The sequence below is a fragment of the Saccostrea cucullata genome, unplaced genomic scaffold (assembly GCF_032062105.1).
Source record: "Saccostrea cucullata isolate Sc308-1 unplaced genomic scaffold, CSIRO_AGI_Scuc_v1 ctg881, whole genome shotgun sequence".
NCBI lineage: Eukaryota > Metazoa > Mollusca > Bivalvia > Ostreida > Ostreidae > Saccostrea > Saccostrea cuccullata.
The window spans coordinates 80,559-98,083 of record NW_026921081.1 but is presented as its reverse complement, the minus strand read 5'-3'; the positions used below and the strand labels follow the sequence as shown (position 1 = coordinate 98,083).

The window sequence follows — 17,525 nt, the reverse complement described above, 5'->3', positions numbered from 1 at the left end:
GTTAAAAGTAATCGATCACGTTGCTATAATACATCGGGTTCGGCATTAACCAAAGTCGGATTTGACGTCATAATGGCGTCATATTTCAGAAGAAATGAGACAACAAATATTTTATTTATTATTACAGTTTATTCTGCGTAAGTTTACTTATTTTATATTTTGTTTGTCTGACAAAAAATTCTATTGATAAAATGGTAAAATATTTCCGTGTAAATGTAGCTGCAGATCTGTAGCGTTATGGTTTTATATATGTGTCTTTGTTATGGACATATAAAGCCATAACACTACAGATCTGCAGCTGAAGCGTATGATGCACTATTCGGTCACAACTTTGACCATTTTTACAGTGCAGTAGTCTACCAAGAGACTTTGTACAAAAGGCAATTTGTATTTTAAAGATTTTCAATAAGATATGAATTAGTCATCAAAAATGGGCATGATATCTGCAACCAGTTACGTGTAGTACCACCCCCACCGGCCACCCCCACCCCCCATTTCCCCCGAGACACATCCACACATTCATGACTGAAAATCACGTATCAATCCTTTTTGGATATTAGGGGGTTCTAAAGATTCATGGAATAACCGGTACGCAAACTAAGCCGATCAGGGTCCTTAGAACTGTTTCTGTTGACCGTTTTAAAAGTATATGTTTGTTATATACAAAAAATATCGAGTATCGATACTAAAATTGAATATTAAATGCTATCCTCAGGAGTAAGTGAGACTGCAAAATTGTTTAGTAAAATGAAGACTCATCTTTCGTATAAATAGCCCCCTTTTCACTAACTTCTCAGGCACGTAGCAACACTGCAACAGGGGGCACGTTTTTTTGCCAACATTACTTTTACTATTGAAAATGTTCATTGAAAGGCTGGTCTCTCTCCACCCCACTTTTTACTACAGTAAAGTGATAATAAGGGAAATATAGTAATGTATGCAACTGAAAGAAGTTGGCATTGATTGAAAGAAGTTGGCCTCTAACCCCCCCCCCCCCCCCTGGCTGGCCCCCTACTTTCAAAAACCGTTGCTACGTCACCGCTTCTCATCCCCAGCAAAGTTCTCGTTTGACATCTATAAATACTAAGTACAGTATTTACTTTTAAATTAATTAAGTCGACTTTATCAAAAAACTTAGTGCGCATTTTGGGAATCAATTAAGACTTGTTTGATCAGTTAATAAAATGGTGGTAACTCTCTCTCTCTCTCTCTCTCTCTCTGAATACTAGTATATATGGCTCATTGGTCGTCATTTTTTCAAGTTTCTGATCCTGTCACGACAGTCCACGTCAAGGTAAGGATTGACAATGAAGACGGGTCACCTGTGAAGTATTTTGAGGAGGATCTGACAGAAGAGGGTAAGGCATAATTTACACCTTAAGATTCTTCGGAAATTTTGTACAGATGTAAGGGTCATTCTTTTTCTCCCCCCCCCCCCCCCTCCTTTTTTTTTTTGTTGAAAGAATTGGATATTTTAATGAGTAAATCAAAGAATTAAAAACACACCTTTTATTAAATTCCATCAAAATCAAAATAAAAATGTGTTCTAAGAAGTCTGCAGTTTACTGTTTTATAGGTAAATAATAGAACACGTATGTACATGTAAATATCGCAAAAATATACTCACTCCTAAACATGTTTGAGAGTGTTGTATTCTTTCACCGGTATTTTTTTTTAAACTACAATTTTCTGTACTTGGTATATTTTAAGAATTTCATGGATTTAAGTTTTCTGATAACAGATATATTGCCATTTGTTACTATCTTACTATCCTTAATTGTAAATAGTGTTCATTTATGATTATCCTTTTTTTTAAAATTAAAACAGATTTTCAGGAAAAGCCACCATTTGAAATGGTTGACAGAAATAAACGAGCTTCATACGACACTAGGCCTCCTGAATCACCAAACAGATTTAAAAGAGACATATTTGATACGAATCTAGAAAGTAAGTATGTGTTGCCTGTTCCAAAGACAAGTTTTTGATACTGAGTACTGATGTACGAGGGTTGATCCAAAAGTAATGTCACAACTTTGATAAAATTACTATAAATCGACGTAAAGCAACAAAATTACACATGATGGAAGCATTAATTATTTCAAATCAGACCTGAAAAATTCAAAGGTATATGATGTATAATTTTCAAAATATCGGATTTTAATCAATGCACGTTTATGGTAGTCGCCGCACCTAAATATAACGCCATATGACGGATACACACCGTCATACTTTTAAGCGTTTCCCCTTCGTTTCATTAAACAATATTTGTAATTCGCAAACACTTTCACCAATTTCACTTTCTTTAAGAATTCTTGGTACTATTATACACTCACTCTTTTCATAATTAAGCCCTCTGTCAAATTTTGTTGAACAATAGCATAAGACAAATTTAAAAATTCACAAGTCACTCTATACGTCTGTCACTTTTGACAACGTCAGACACCATTGAACGTGTCCGTCTGACCTCCTATCTTTCAGTCTTCTTGTCCTCTACAAATCATTCAGTGACCAATCACCCGCCCAAAATTGCTGAAACCATCTATTAAGTCGCTCTTATTTACATTCTTTATTCTGTAAGTCTGACTGAATAACGAAAATGTTGCTAGTGATGATTCCCATATTTTGAAGCAAAAATGCATTACAACTCGTCGAGCCTTTTTTTCCCAATTTCGACAATCCCTGTGTTCAATTCAACAGAGTAAAACAATATTTTTATGAATTACAAATACCAATGCCGTCATTTAATTTTCAATTAAAAACTAGAAAATGACGAGAAGTGTGTCTTAAAAAAAATTGGGAGATTAGGTGCTTTTTTAGAATCTTTTTAATGTGTTTGTCTTTTTCATTCTCAGAAAATATACACTTTAAAACGTGACGTTTCGTTGTGACGCGGCGACACCCCCTATGTTCTGTGTTTTAAACATCTATAAAATAAATTCAAATAAACATTATTTAATTAAAATTTCAATGTTAATTAGATTTATATTTGTGCATCTTTTGGTGTATTGTATTTGATAATATGACGCCAAACATAAAAGATATGGACACTGTGACATTACTTTTGGATCAACCCTCGTACGTGTACGTAATTTGGCGTATTCAAAATTTAGCGCAATCAGTGGATATGGAGTTGTTGGCGTAATCATGAATTATATATATAAATAGCGCTATACACATGTTCGTGCCGTATACATGTATTCTATTTATAAATGAATTCTTTGTGGTATTCATCAATTAGCGAATCCTCCTCTGCGCCAAAGCCGCTAAAATATGAAGCCCGCTATTTTAAGTATAAAACATGCAATATTTTGTCTTAGAGTTAGATATTGATACAGTGGCGTAGCATCGTTTTTGAAAGTGGGGGGGCCAGCCAGAGAAAAAAAATTCTTTACTTACCTGAAAAAGTTGACAAGCAAAAGAAAAAAAAAAAAAAAAAGAAAGAAAAAAGAAAAAGGAAAAAGTTGCCCAAAGTCGAAAATCCTATTTCGTGAGGGGGAGGGGGAAGGTAAACTTTTTCTCAGTGTCAACTACTTTTAGTACCAATTCTAATACTACATTTTCGTTTTAGTACCAATTCTAATACTACATTTTCGGTACATCACTAAAAGTGGGGGGGCCAACCAGGCTTTCAATTAACATTTCGTATAGTACATGTATAAGTAAGGTTGGGAAAAAAAGTGGGGGGGGGGCAGGCCCCCCCTGGCCCCCCCCCGGTTGCTACGCCCCTGTGATATGTGTAATACTTTTTATATGATTGAAAAGTCAATGAAAAGCAAATAAACACTGTTTAATACACATGATTGTTTTATATTTTGAATTTTTCAGTTCGACAAAAGCCGGAATGTGATGAGAAACTCAGTGAAATAGTCAATAAAAGCGAAAGTAAGCCTATCCAGTTGGCCTACGTGTTGGAACCAGGGGAAAATGTTAAATTAATGTGCCATTTTTGGTAATATTTTTTGATTCAATGTTCGTAAAGTTATTCTGCTTCTGTTTATGTTCATCATTTCTTATTACTTCCTATTTCCTTCATCGTCGCAAACCACGACCAAAATGAACAATCCTCTCCCATTCTTCATGGTCGTGGTAGAATGAGAGGAGATTGTACTTCAATATCTATATCTCTAATGTCTGTGTCCGCGAGAAAAATACAAATAGTTAATATACTTAATTTCTACAGAACTGTAATATTTCATCGATAGGCGCGGTAAAAAAAAAATCACTTGCGGGGCGGGACTAATAGAGAAAGAAGCGGGGCTTGTAGCAACAGGCACTTGTTTCGTATACGGGGTACCCCCTACTTATATTTACATGTACCACAAGGAAATATAAGTTGGGGGTATCCCGTATACTAACAAGTGCCTCTGCTTGTAGCCCGTATATTTGTGGAATCAAAAGCACGTAAATATGAGGAATAACTGTCAGATTTTTTAATTTCATGACGATGATCAATCGATTGGCTTGTGTGATAATTTTATGCATAAACGCATTCGGCGTTTTATGCAAATTATCACGCAAGCCACTCAATTGATAACATGAAATCAACATATTAGACAGTAGTGCATCTTATCCCATAATCACATAATATTGAGTGGATAGGGCTGGGGGCTAACCCCTTTTTGCCAATCCTTTAATTATTGAAAAATTAAAATATTCATTGAAGGTTTACTTGGTCCCTCCAATTTTTGTTCAGTACAGCATCTATTACTAGTAGTTGAATGATGAACTTTGGGATGTACTAATTAAGACTAGTCTGTTTGTGAAAGAAAGTTTGAGCCTACCGAGATTAATAGAATATGAAAAATAAAAAAATAAATTGCAGGAGTTAACGTTCCTTTCTTAGGCCGGGCATCCTTAAATTATGAATAATACAAGCAATACTATGATGTTGCAAAATCATAAACTAAGACAAAACTTTATGCCATTGGTTTGTTTGTTTGTTTATTCGGGAAATGGCACATAGAACATAAGTTGACACGTGTAAACTTTAGAAATTATAAAATGCACGTAAAATTACATAGTTCTTAAAACCATAACATTATATTGTAAAAGATAGGTTTTATATCAATTTGTCTAAATGAACGTTTTCTTTATGTCCCACAGTCCGTCATGTACAAGTCATGTAACTCATGTTAGAGATTTTGGATTGAAAAGACTAAAAGTAAAATAAAATCCTCAAAAATAAAAAGCAATCGTTATACCTAATTTACTTAAATTATATTATCAAGTTTTGAATTTCTAACAGTGGGGATGTTAGAAAACACCGCGGGATAGTTGAATGGAAGCGCTTGATCCGCCAAAGCACTGCCACGGGGAAATACCTCATAAAAACGGTGCAGGAGGACATGCATGATGTCGAGGTTTTGAATCACGTCAAATTCACCATGGACCATAGCCTCGTCATCATGAACATCACGCATGGTAAGATTTCTTCGTTTCTAATTTTTCCTCTTGACTGTTCTTAATTTTTAAGAAAAGATGGTAAGAAAGTTATGCAACACGAGTGAAATTAGAAAGAGATACTTGTATAAGGTTAACCCAAATATTCCTTCGATTGTCTGACGACATCATCTATCTCCGTATTCGGAAATCACTAGAAAAATTTTAGCTCACCTGAGCTGAAAGCTCAGGTCAGCTTTTCTGATCACATTTTGTCCGGCGTCTGTCTGTCTTTTCGTCTGTATATATGTAAACTTTTCACATTTTCGACTTCTTCTCCAGAATCACTGGGCCAGTTTCAACCAAACTTGCCAAATAGCATTCGTGAAGGGGATTCAAGTTTCTTCAAATGAAGGACCACGCCCTCTTTCAAGGGGTGATGATTAGGAAATAGTGAAATTTTGGTGGCATGTTTTAAAAATCTTCTTCTCAAGAACCACTTGGTTCTGAAAGATGAAACTAGTGTGGAAGCATCCTCGGGTAGTGTAAATTCAACTTTGTTCAAATTATGACCCCGGGGTAGGGCAGGGCTACAATGGACAATCAGAGTTTTACATAGAAATATACACACTGCTCAAGAACAACAAAACCATGATTGGTCATATACTCAGGTAGTGTAGATTCAACTTTGTTCAAATCATGACCCCGGCCCGGGGGTAGGATGAGGCCACAGTGGATAATCAAAGTTTCACCTAGGAACATATATTAGGGAAAATCTTATAAAATCTTCTTCTCAAGAATAACAAAGCCATATGATTGGTCAGATTTATATGGAAGCATCCTAAATAGTGTAGATTCAAATTTGTTCAAATCATATGACCAGCTACAGTAGGCTGGGATTACAATGGGCGATCAAAATAAAACAAAGGAATATTTAGGAAAATTCTTTAAAATTTTCTTCTTAAGAACAACAAAGCCAAGATTGGTTATATTTGTAATAAAACATCCTCAGGTACTGTAGATTTAAGTTTGATCAAATCATGATCCCTGAACGTACATGTTAGGTAGGCCAAAATGAATTTTTCAAACTTACAGGGAAAAAAGCCACATTAAGTCACAGAAATATGTAAGCATTCTTCGTTAGTGTAGATTCAAATAAATTCAAATTATAACCCCCCGTTTTTAGGGGTAGGTTGGGACCAATTATGCATTAAAGCTTTTCAATACTGGATTTATTTTTGTTTTTTTTTTGTTTCCTAGCCACAGTGCTCAGTTAGGCGATGAGGCCCATGGGCCTCTTGTTTTCTCGAGATGACGTTTATTGACGGCAAACATTATTTCAGCTGATGCAGACACATATTTTTGCATTATTATAACACAAGATATGCTGATAGAGGACGAAATGGACGCTGAAGGGATGAAACAAATGTTTCTGGCGGACATTTCCACCACAAGTTTCAGGCTATACTACCATGTGGACGGTGAGTACTAATTAAGGTTCATTGATACTCTGATAAGAGAGATAACTCTTAATGACATAAATGTCTATATAAGTTCATTTATAGATTTGCCAAGTTGAAGTGTCTTTTTTGTCCAATTTTGCCCCGCAAGCTGTGCTAAAATTGTTTGTATTTTATACTTATAAAATACATTTCTTTTGGAAAATCATTAAGGTTCAACATGTTCAAGCAACATTTTATATGAGTGAGAAGAGGGTTTATGAACCTTAAGGAACATTTTGAAATTGTATTAATTGTATCTAAATTATTAATATTTAACTATGCAAAATTTTATTTTAAATATCCTAGAATAAAGCTTTCGGTCATGTAATTCACCCATGTCAAGTACATGTAATGAATACATGTACTTTAATAGACTCCGTCTGACTAAAAATGTTTGTTAGCAAATTTTTGTTAAAGTTACTAGAATTATGAGAAGTATGAATATTTTTTTTAACCCGCATTATAAATCAAAATGAAATTTTTACAGTGATACACACTACCACTATTTGTTTCAGTAATAAGAACCACGGACATTCCAGCAAGACGGCGTAAGTAGTAAATCTGATTAAAAAGATAATTTTTAATTGTCTACTAAATTGTTTTGATTAAATGTATAAATTGTTGATTGAAAGAAAATCACCATTTTTTCTTTGCAAAACCTAGTCACTTATATAGACAGTTTTGAGCCCGCAGAAGAGAAACGTAAGTTTTGAGCAAAATTTACTCACATAATCTATAGATGAAGATATTAAAGAGTATTGTTAGAAAATATCTATGAGCACCAGAACATCCTAATTTTATCACTGTTTCGTAAAAGATGTCAAAATAATTTACTTTAAGTATAAATCGACAGCTACATGTACCACACTGGCTATTACGGTGCGTTTCACATATTTACTCGTATAATACATGTACTATAAATATAAATGCTGCATATAGTTGGGGGTAATGTTACGTTGAAAATAAATCCGTCGTTAAAGCAGGCGAATTAATTCCTGATCCTTTCTTCTTTTAGCTACCTATAATATGAGATTTTTCACGGAATGGCAGGAATGGAGCTCTTGTTCTGTGTGTGGAAAACATGGCGAAAGAAAGAGGCATGGTAAAAAAAATCCTATGTATAAAAAAATAGCTGTAAATTAGTGAAAACAACTACATGTATATCAATGTCTTTAAGTGTGAATTCACTGGGTGTATATAGGTTTGAAGATGAACATGAAATTTAATTGTGAATGGTTTTGTATGAAAGGTTTCGTTAGTTATGCCAGGAAAATAAATATTAATAAATAATTGTTATTTTTGCCTGGTTCCTATTAAATTTATTACGTGAAATAGGAATTTTTTAAAAAAAAGATTTGAACAAATTAAAGAGAATAAAAATTTATTTTTTAGGTGTTTGTACTGTCCAACTTATGTATCCTGAGAAGTTCATAGAACCAGCATATTTATACTACGCCCTGAAATTCTTTAAAAAGGGAATCCCCTGCAGATCTACCATGTTTGACTACTTTGGCGAGTCGTTCATCACGAGAGCGGACGAGATTCAGATCGGGGAGTGTACTGCAGACTGTAAAGATAAGTGTACGTCTCAGTGGCGGATCCAGGAATCTTGAAAAGGGAGGAGGGACCAGTATGGGGTCGGAGCCCACAGCCACACACCCCAAAAATGATTTATTAATTAAATTATATATATATATATATATATATATATATATATATATATATATATATATATATATATATATATATATATATATATGTATTGGACACAATAGGGGGACCCCCTGCATCCCCCCCCCTTATAATTCCGCCAGTGCGTCTGTATTTATTCAACACTGAATAAACCCAGACTTGAAAATAGGCGAGAATCGTCCATGTAACACTTAGCAATTTTAATACATTCGTTCAAATTTCTAAATTTAAAAAACTCAAACTCAGATAAGTGTTACACGGACAGAGCATGTCTACAAAATCCAGTTCTTCTTACAACAAATTACACCGCATATGTAGGATAACTTGCAAAAACAAGTTATTAAGTTAAGTATCAACATTGTTTATATACCCATAACCTTGACTTCTGAGTTTGAACTACTTTTGGAAAATTTTAACACTGACCATAATTTCTGAAGTTGCTGCAAGGGCTTTCATATTCCATAATTATTTGTATTCCTTGGTACAAAACAACGGGTACATCATCATGCATACAGCTTCTTTTCTATTTTCCATGGCTTTTCAATTGCATTATTTTCAGTAACTTTCATTTTCGCCATGAGTTGTCATAGTATCAATGTTTCGCAAACACATCTTGTTTTTATATTTTGTGCAGAAGTAAACAATCCGTGTGTTTAATCAAATGATCATTTTTATCATTCTCTTTATCTTACAGCTTCAGTCAAATTCTCTAGATTGAGCCCAACCGACATGCAGTTTCGTGGACCCGATGATAAAGGTAACATACTTCTCACTGATGAAGCACTACAGGTGTTTTGTTGAATACCTAAGGTTATTTGACGACTATATTAAGAAGCAATATTTTCATGCAACATATAACAATTATATCCTCGGTTCCTCGGTTTCTTTGAGAATGATATAACATTACACATGTATTTATTTCTTTTTCAAACATGATAACTGAATTCGGATGTTCAAGATGATAGGCAATATTACTTTTCAGTTTCATAATTATATAACAGTGTTCCTAACTTATAGACAACCAAAACTGCCTTGCAAATGGGATCTAGAATTTCTTTTAATATGATTAGAGTATGCAGAATGACGCCAGTTTCTGCATGAATGTGTCAATTTTTTGCAATAATAAAGATAGTACTAGTACAATTCCTTAAATTAGTAATTCACTTATAGTTTGGTAATATTTTATGCTATTGAAGTAAAGAATATGTTATCAAAACGTTAAATGAAATTACATCAACTTTGAAATTACAGTACCTATATCATTTAACTTTTACTTTAAAAATTACTGGATATGATAACCCCTTCCACCAAATTTAAAAAGAAGACGAAATTTAGGACGACTTCTTTTGGAATAATACACATAGTCATACATGTATGTCACTAACAACTGTCGATGCCCACTCACAAAAGAAACGTGATTTCCATGCAGATTGAAATATATACATGAACTAAATAGAGAATCAATAAAGAAAAAAAGACCACACATTGATTTTTTATTCGGCACCATCCCCCCAAATCACTTTTTGTGTGGTTTACAATGTCATTTTGCAGTCAACGCCAAATGTCTTTAGGGAATAAGAAATCGATAAAAAGAAGAAACTGCATTGCTGGACCTAATGCTTATTAGAAACAATACAGTAAATATTGATATTATTTTCAATTTTTTATGGACATTTATCACACGAATAGGGGAGTAAAGCGTGACTGTCACAAGGCCTTGTCTGTAATAAATAATGCAGGATTAAAGATAAGTGCTTCATGTTTTAGAGGTATAAATTACACGATTTAACTTAAAGTAAATCCTGTGTTTAGCTAAGACACTGTAGTTAATGTATTTCTTTTTTTTTACATTTTAGCTCCTGAGGATATATTTCTCAAAGAGGGAGATTCAAATATTTTAACATGCAAAGGGCAAGTGTTTGTATTAGAGATTTACGGAGAATCTTCCGAGTTCGTATCTGAAACTGATATCTGTAAAATGTAACCAATTTACTTATTGCATTGACAAATCAATTTCCCTCATACCCCTTAGACTCAGGAGATAGCATCAAATAACTATGCTGTCATGGATATGTCTGTGTATGAAGCTACAGTAAGTCCCCTATTATAGAGTGTGATTTAAAGAATGCAGTGTGCGCCAAAACCTATTTTTTTTCAACTGTCGCCTAAACGGGTTAAATCATTTCAACCCTCCTTTTGAAAATAAATTAATAACTGTTGTTGATTAGTTCATTCCTTGGCACTTGATTCTGTAATTTTATTAACCCAAGGTATAATGAAAACACATTAGGTATGCAACTCCGAATTACACGGAGTACCCCCTTCCCCAGATTTGCACTCATTTTCAGTGTACACTTTCAGAGGAAACGTAGGACAAACTATTTATTACCAGTTCACTATTGTCTTCTACGATAATTTATCAACAAACATATACAGCATGCTTGTCTTTATTTTCTTTTATCTCCGTAAACAAACTCAAAACTCCCCTTGCCGAGTGGAAAAGTCGAATCACCCCCATGAAATGGTATGTGTTAAACTCCGGGCAGAGATTTTGACTGGTTAAAAATTTGTTTTTAAAAAAATTACATTCAATTTGGGAAAAATATCGCAGTGTACTTCAATTTTTTATTCGCTCAAAACCAGATCACTGGTACAAGAGGTACATATATACATATATACAAGCAAAAAATTATTACAGTCAAGGGTCAAGAGATAGACAAGTACGTTGAATATAAAGAAACTCGAAAGGAGTGAGAAAAAAAAATGACTGTAGTCGTCTATATATAAAACACACGGAGGAATCAAGAAGGACAGACAGTTTTAAAAATTTTCTTTATAAATAGTGATAATGATTTTTGTATCTCTACATTATTACTACTCATTAGTTCATTGAATTTGAAAGTGTTAGGATTATTACAATATCTGTTTGGGAAAAATATTTTTCTGTCTTTTGAAAAGTACTTACATTCCATAATATAATGATATTCATCACCAACAGTTTTAAAATCACAAATGGTACATATTCTTAAATTTCTGTCAATATTATGCCATCTACCCTTTTCAATTGGCAAATGGTGATTACAAGTTCGGAGTTTTGTAAGTGTAACTCTTAAATCTTTTGGTAAATTCATCAGATAATTTTCTAAACCAAAATCTGTTTTAAAAATTCTATAATTAATACACTTGGATGAACTATAAACAATGCTTCTCCATTCTTGTTCGAATTGACATTTTATAGAAAATAACACAAAATTTATTTATTCACTGCACTACTTTATCACTGCAATAAAATTTTTTTTTAAACCAAGCTATTTTTTTAGTTTTGTTTGCTGTCCCAGATTTGCACTGTCGCATCATCGCGCATCACCTTTTTGGGCGTAGCTGCAGATCTGTAGCTCTCCGAAAAAATAATTTGACAGATCGGAGGGCTACAGTACCACCCATTGAAAAAACTGTATATTTATTGCGCACAAAAAAGTGCGCTGTTTATCGATTTATTTCTCCATGTTTTTAAAACTATAATCTCAAAATATTACTAACCGTGTATTCCTAACATAATCTTTCACTGTTTCCACAACAAAACATACCGTATAGTTGTTGTTTATAGCCCTCCTGGTCCGGAAATCGAGATCATCGAAAATTTCGTCTGTTTATAACTGCCATTTTGGTTTGTAAGATAATTCGGCCCAAAACGCTTCGTGTAGATGTCAACTACGAAAGTACTTGATAGAAGAGTACGGAATTCTTTGAAATCTATTTTTTTTTGCTATTGAGGTAAGAATTTTGAAGAATTAATCCATACACAGTTTTTTCAATGGATGGCACTGTAGCTCTCTAGTCTATCATATTTTTCGGAGAGCTACAGTTCAGTTCTGCAGCTATTTTGGGCGATGATACGAAGACCCAGCGCTGCGATCGATGACGAGACAGTGTGATGACGATAGCATAATACAGCAATCCGTGCATAGCTTCATCGTCCTTGTATCGTAATTTCATTGCACAATCGCAATCCTATCTGCATCGCCTTTTACCACTATTATTCTTTTATCATCGTATACCAAAACGTCTCATCCTGAACTAGGCTCTGTCATGTCATTGCACCATAGACCGAAAGGTTTCTGCGCAATAGCGAAAACATATTTTTATATGAACTATGCAACATGGTGAATATTGTAACAAAAACATTTATAAAAGGTGAAATTAAGACATCTTTCTATTGCAGGGCCAGTCTTGACGATATCGTTTACTGGTTGAACAATTCGGAATACATGACGTCGTTTGCACTGGAAAACAAGACATCTGGAAGGATAACCATTGATGTCTATGGTAACCTGATGATAAAAGATGCTCGTAAGACAGATTCTGGTCTCTATGAGTGCTGGGTTAGAATGACAAAGAGGAGAGCTATCCAGTTAACAGGTACTTCATCTTATTAATAACGAGTTTTAAAGTAAATAAGCGCAATTGTTCAAAATTTAATTCAAAGATACATACTTTAATTAGAAATCTATTTGGAATTAGATCTTAAAATCGATCCAGAAAGACAGCGTGTCGCTTTGGAAAACAGGCAGAGGAAATGCAACACGTCAGTCCCCAGGGCAATGAATCATCCGAAGACTTTAGGGTTATTTTCTTATTTTTCTTAAATGACAAAGAGGCCAAATTGTAAACAATAAATATGCTTTTTAACACTGTATTTCGTAGCATTCTACTGTTACAGTAGGTAATGAAAAAGACTGCAATTTTGTCTTGTCATTTTAAAGTTTGTTAACCAGGAACAAAACTGTTAATTTACCATCTACAAAATATAGATGTTTTTAGAAAAACAAATTTACATTAATGTGTTGCTTATAGTTAAATAATTAAGTTTTTATTGGCAGAACAAGCCTGTTTTGTACGAAAATTTTATATGATTCATAAAATGCAAATGGTAGACAAGAATCGGAAAAGAAACTTTTTTATACTTCAAAACATACTGAAATAATGCTCTAATCTATTTCAACGCATATTTTGAATTATTTTGCGCGTTCCAAAGTACATATTGCGTTTGTTCTTTTCATTGCCAGCCAATCTTCTTTCATAAGATGATTAACTCTATTTTGCATCAAAGCTCTTAGTAAACACCTCATTATATGCATTAAGTCCAGAAAAACAGTCTAGTATATTATTTTGTTCATTATACTGAAAGATTTCCACAGAGAACACATCATCTACAAAAATAATTTACTAAATGCACCCTGGAATTAAATTGCCAACAGGGCCAGTGTATTTTTCTTAAATAAACGATCATATTAAAAAATAATAATAACTGTAAACTGTAACAGCATGAGAAATTAAAACATAAAAAAGAAAATTATTAATTCATGGATACATAATGGTAATTAGAAAAATAATTTTCTAAAACACTAAATTATAAATTTCGAAAACAAAATTATCGTAACAAGCTGCTGTCAATATTGTATTTAGCAGTAAAATAACTAAATAAGATATAACATGAAATTCCCATCACGTTAAGTAGAATGTGAAGACTGTTATTAGAATAATGACAAAAATTGCTAAAAATGAGGCTGCACAAAATGAACCGGTGTTACAATTGGCGCATGCGCCCTCTGTTTCTTCCTCGTCTTCCCCTGATTCAGTCAACCTCTGAAAAGAATATAAATTCAAATCAATGATATTAAGATGTTCTATGTTACATGTTAATATTTTCATTTAGCGCATTTTTTAGGTACTTTATCTTTAATCAAATTTGGTTAAAAATGAAATTCAATTTTTAATGACATTGTCAAAAATTATGTTAGCTCCGTGAACATGGTGAAATAACTATTATAACGAGCCGACATACTGATTAATTAATCATATTGATGTAGATAGTGTATTGTATATGCATGCATGCGGTATACCGAATCAAAAGTCATAGTAATTACGAAGTATTGGTTCAATATTAATTATAAATACATGATTGTATGGTCTACGATGTTTCCCTTAATGTTACTTTTGCAACAGGAAAGAACATGACGTATAAAAAAAATATTCATCTAAATAATTACATAGACACTATATGTTGGATGTTATTATCCATGAATTTATTTCAGATAAAAATTACATTCTGACTACTGGGCAGACTGGCTGTACTCACAAATTCTATATTCATATATTGTAGAAGAAACGATGCAGAAATGCAATGAAACTTAAAGAACAATATGCATTAATTTTCTTTAACTAAAATACTAGTAATAGAAAAAAAGTATACGGAAACAAACTTCATGTATCTATACATAATTGGGAACATTAAAAAGGACATTTATTGCCATTTCTTTTGCACTGGAATTGCGAGATATTTGCCTTTTCTTTGTCCATTCATTACAAGTACATTGTCCAGACGGTTTATTTTTGGGTTCTGATCAATATTGGTTTAAAACAATACTAGAAAGGGTTATGTAACACTATTTACGTAAAACACAGTGTCGTATGGATTTAGTGTTTCTTATTGTAACCCAAGTCAATAATTCTTTGAATTACGAATACCAGCAATCATAAACACGCTTTAAAGCTTTTAGTTAAAATAAAAGCACAGTTTACGCGTGTGTACTTTTGTGAGTATGCGTGCCTGTGGCGGTATTTTCTTTGACTATCATAATTTGCATAAAGCTATAATATAACCATGTTTTCATCAAACCCAATATGGTTTTTCATAGCATGGTTCTAGAATTATTACTAGTAATTCAAATGACTGCTGAATTCGAGAAGACACTTATACGAATTATACACAAAACTCTGATACGAGTACATGTACCTCTAAGTTGTTGACAAACTTACATTTGCATCGGAAAGCATCGGTTCTCGTTCAGGTTCTGATATTAGGGAACTCACTGTTCCTTTTGCTGAATCAAAATGTACAGATACGTCATTTGATCCTGATTGGTCACTGCGTTCTTCACTGATTTCATTTCTTGAATGATTATTGGAGTCACTGATAGGGGTATGAGTGTTTAGATAATGACGTTGAACAATGACGTAGTTGCTGCAATGTTGACATGACGTGGTTTGGATTGCACCACTCTGTAAACCGTCTCTTCCACATATACACACATTTAAACGAGGCACAATACCATGTTGTGGACAGACACATAACTCAGCAACGTGTCCACCTGCTGTTGTTGACTCGGGTGAACTTTGGGACGGATATATTGTGAAAGAAGACGTTGACGGTTCAGAATTTACCGCTTCTTGGTACGATGGAGGCGGAGCTTCCATTTTCTGCAAGATTCAGAAATAGCTTAAATTGAATAGCTGTCATTAATTGAAAGCGTTATTTACCACTTGTTAACACTATTTCAGCTAGCATCGTAATTTTCTGGCATTGATTGTGCTCGGAAGCCATACACATGCTTGAATGCTTTGTTGTTTGAACGGTCTCTTATTTCTTCACTTGATTGTGAAGCATATCAAGATACAACGTAAACCATGCTTTATTGGAAATTGAGTAGGACACTTGCCTGACATCTCCTTACACGTTTCGTTATTGATAGAATCATTTCCTCAAACGTGGAGAAGAAATTTAATTTTACACACCGGATGTGTTGGAAATTGAAAAATCGATGCTTCAACTGCCAGAGAGTACAATATTTTGTAGTCATAGAAACCAATTAAGTAAACCATTTAAACGTGGAAAAAATCTTGGTTTCACTTTAAATACATACCATACCATTAGAGTCACATACCTTATGAATTTCAATTTATCATTTTCTTGCTTGTTTTCAGTTATTCTCAAGAGTTAATTATATACATATACAGAAAAAAGTTTCTCTTACCTAATTTTCCGGTACGACATTTATTCATTAAACAATATGTCGTCTGCATGCCGTGACTAACCAGTGCTCTCAACCAATGTTGGCTGCTGCTGCTGTGAAAATATACACATTATGATAACTATTCTCAAAGAACGATAATCATCGAGACCGCGGAGAAGACGCGATCGATGGAATACAGTCGCTGAACCCAATCATTCGCATGCATATGTCAGCTGTCGATTTCGTGGCGTTGGGTCTGCATTGATTGCAGAGGGATAAATATTGTATCATTCCGCCAGATTTATTTTGAAGTTCTGTTTCTTTTAGTTGATTAAGAAAAAATTGTGCATTACACCTAGGTTGAAACTTAAATTTTAATGAAGAACGATTTGCGTATTAAGGAAAACAAACATGAAATATATACGAGGCCGTTTTTAAATAATGAGTGATGAATTTGTCTACGACTGTATGAAATATTTATTTTTAAAGGGGGTCTAAATAATTAAACACATTAAAACACATGCATAATTCGTGTTTTTTTTTTTTTAGATTGTATAAATTTAGTCAGTTTTGATAATAATTAAATCATTTCATATGAAAAATAATGAAAATATAGTTATTTTCATTAAAAACAAAAAGAAAAAAATCGAGAATACATTTTCCTTTTATGTTATTTTCATTATAAAATAACTTGGGGCAGTTTACGCTTTATAAACCGCGAAAAAGGAAAAAAAGACAATGAGACAATATTTCCTCCACAAAAATGCTTCAAAGTGAGCATTATTTTAAAAGTAACGTCAAGCGGAGTGATACGTTATTGACGTAATACATTTTCCTCAAATGACGCGTTACAACTGAAATTAAATTATAATACATTTATTTAAGGTCAAGATCTAGTATATACATTTATTTTATGAGAAATCATTTTTTTTTTTCCCGTACTTTACGGCTTTAGCAGAATTATGTAGAAAATAGGGTATTTTCATGTCATTCAATTTGAAATCATATGAAAAGTAAACCGGATACCTATATTAAATTTGATATTGATTTCAAGAAGAGGCCATGAACATTCTAATTACCGTTTTCTGAGAGACTGAAAATTTTCCTTTGTCGAATATTGAAAAAAACTCCCATATCCATATTTTTCTTAATTTTTCAA

General features: G+C 33.3%; 3 protein-coding genes across 3 annotated transcripts in view; 1 reads left to right on the top strand and 2 right to left on the bottom strand.

Moving 5' to 3' along the window:
- Positions 1–17,525, bottom strand: part of LOC134259135 (ubiquitin-conjugating enzyme E2 Z-like) — a 50,976-nt gene that overhangs the window by 10,104 nt on the left and 23,347 nt on the right. The window lies entirely within an intron of this gene.
- On the top strand, positions 65–14,751 carry LOC134259134 (uncharacterized). Its single transcript, XM_062741734.1, has 14 exons — positions 65–137; positions 1,263–1,358; positions 1,828–1,947; positions 3,826–3,949; positions 5,246–5,421; positions 6,723–6,860; positions 7,397–7,429; positions 7,545–7,583; positions 7,897–7,983; positions 8,274–8,462; positions 9,268–9,330; positions 10,430–10,484; positions 12,796–12,992; positions 14,669–14,751. The coding sequence occupies exons 1-14, from the start codon at positions 95–97 to the stop codon at positions 14,734–14,736; spliced, it is 1,428 nt and encodes a 475-aa protein (XP_062597718.1). The 5' UTR covers positions 65–94; the 3' UTR covers positions 14,737–14,751.
- Positions 13,732–16,605, bottom strand: LOC134259136 (uncharacterized). The gene is made up of 3 exons (XM_062741736.1): positions 16,388–16,605; positions 15,393–15,833; positions 13,732–14,219 (listed from the first exon to the last, which is right to left on the bottom strand). Exons 2-3 carry the CDS (start codon positions 15,828–15,830, stop codon positions 14,079–14,081), a joined length of 579 nt encoding a protein of 192 aa, XP_062597720.1. The 5' UTR covers positions 15,831–15,833; positions 16,388–16,605; the 3' UTR covers positions 13,732–14,078.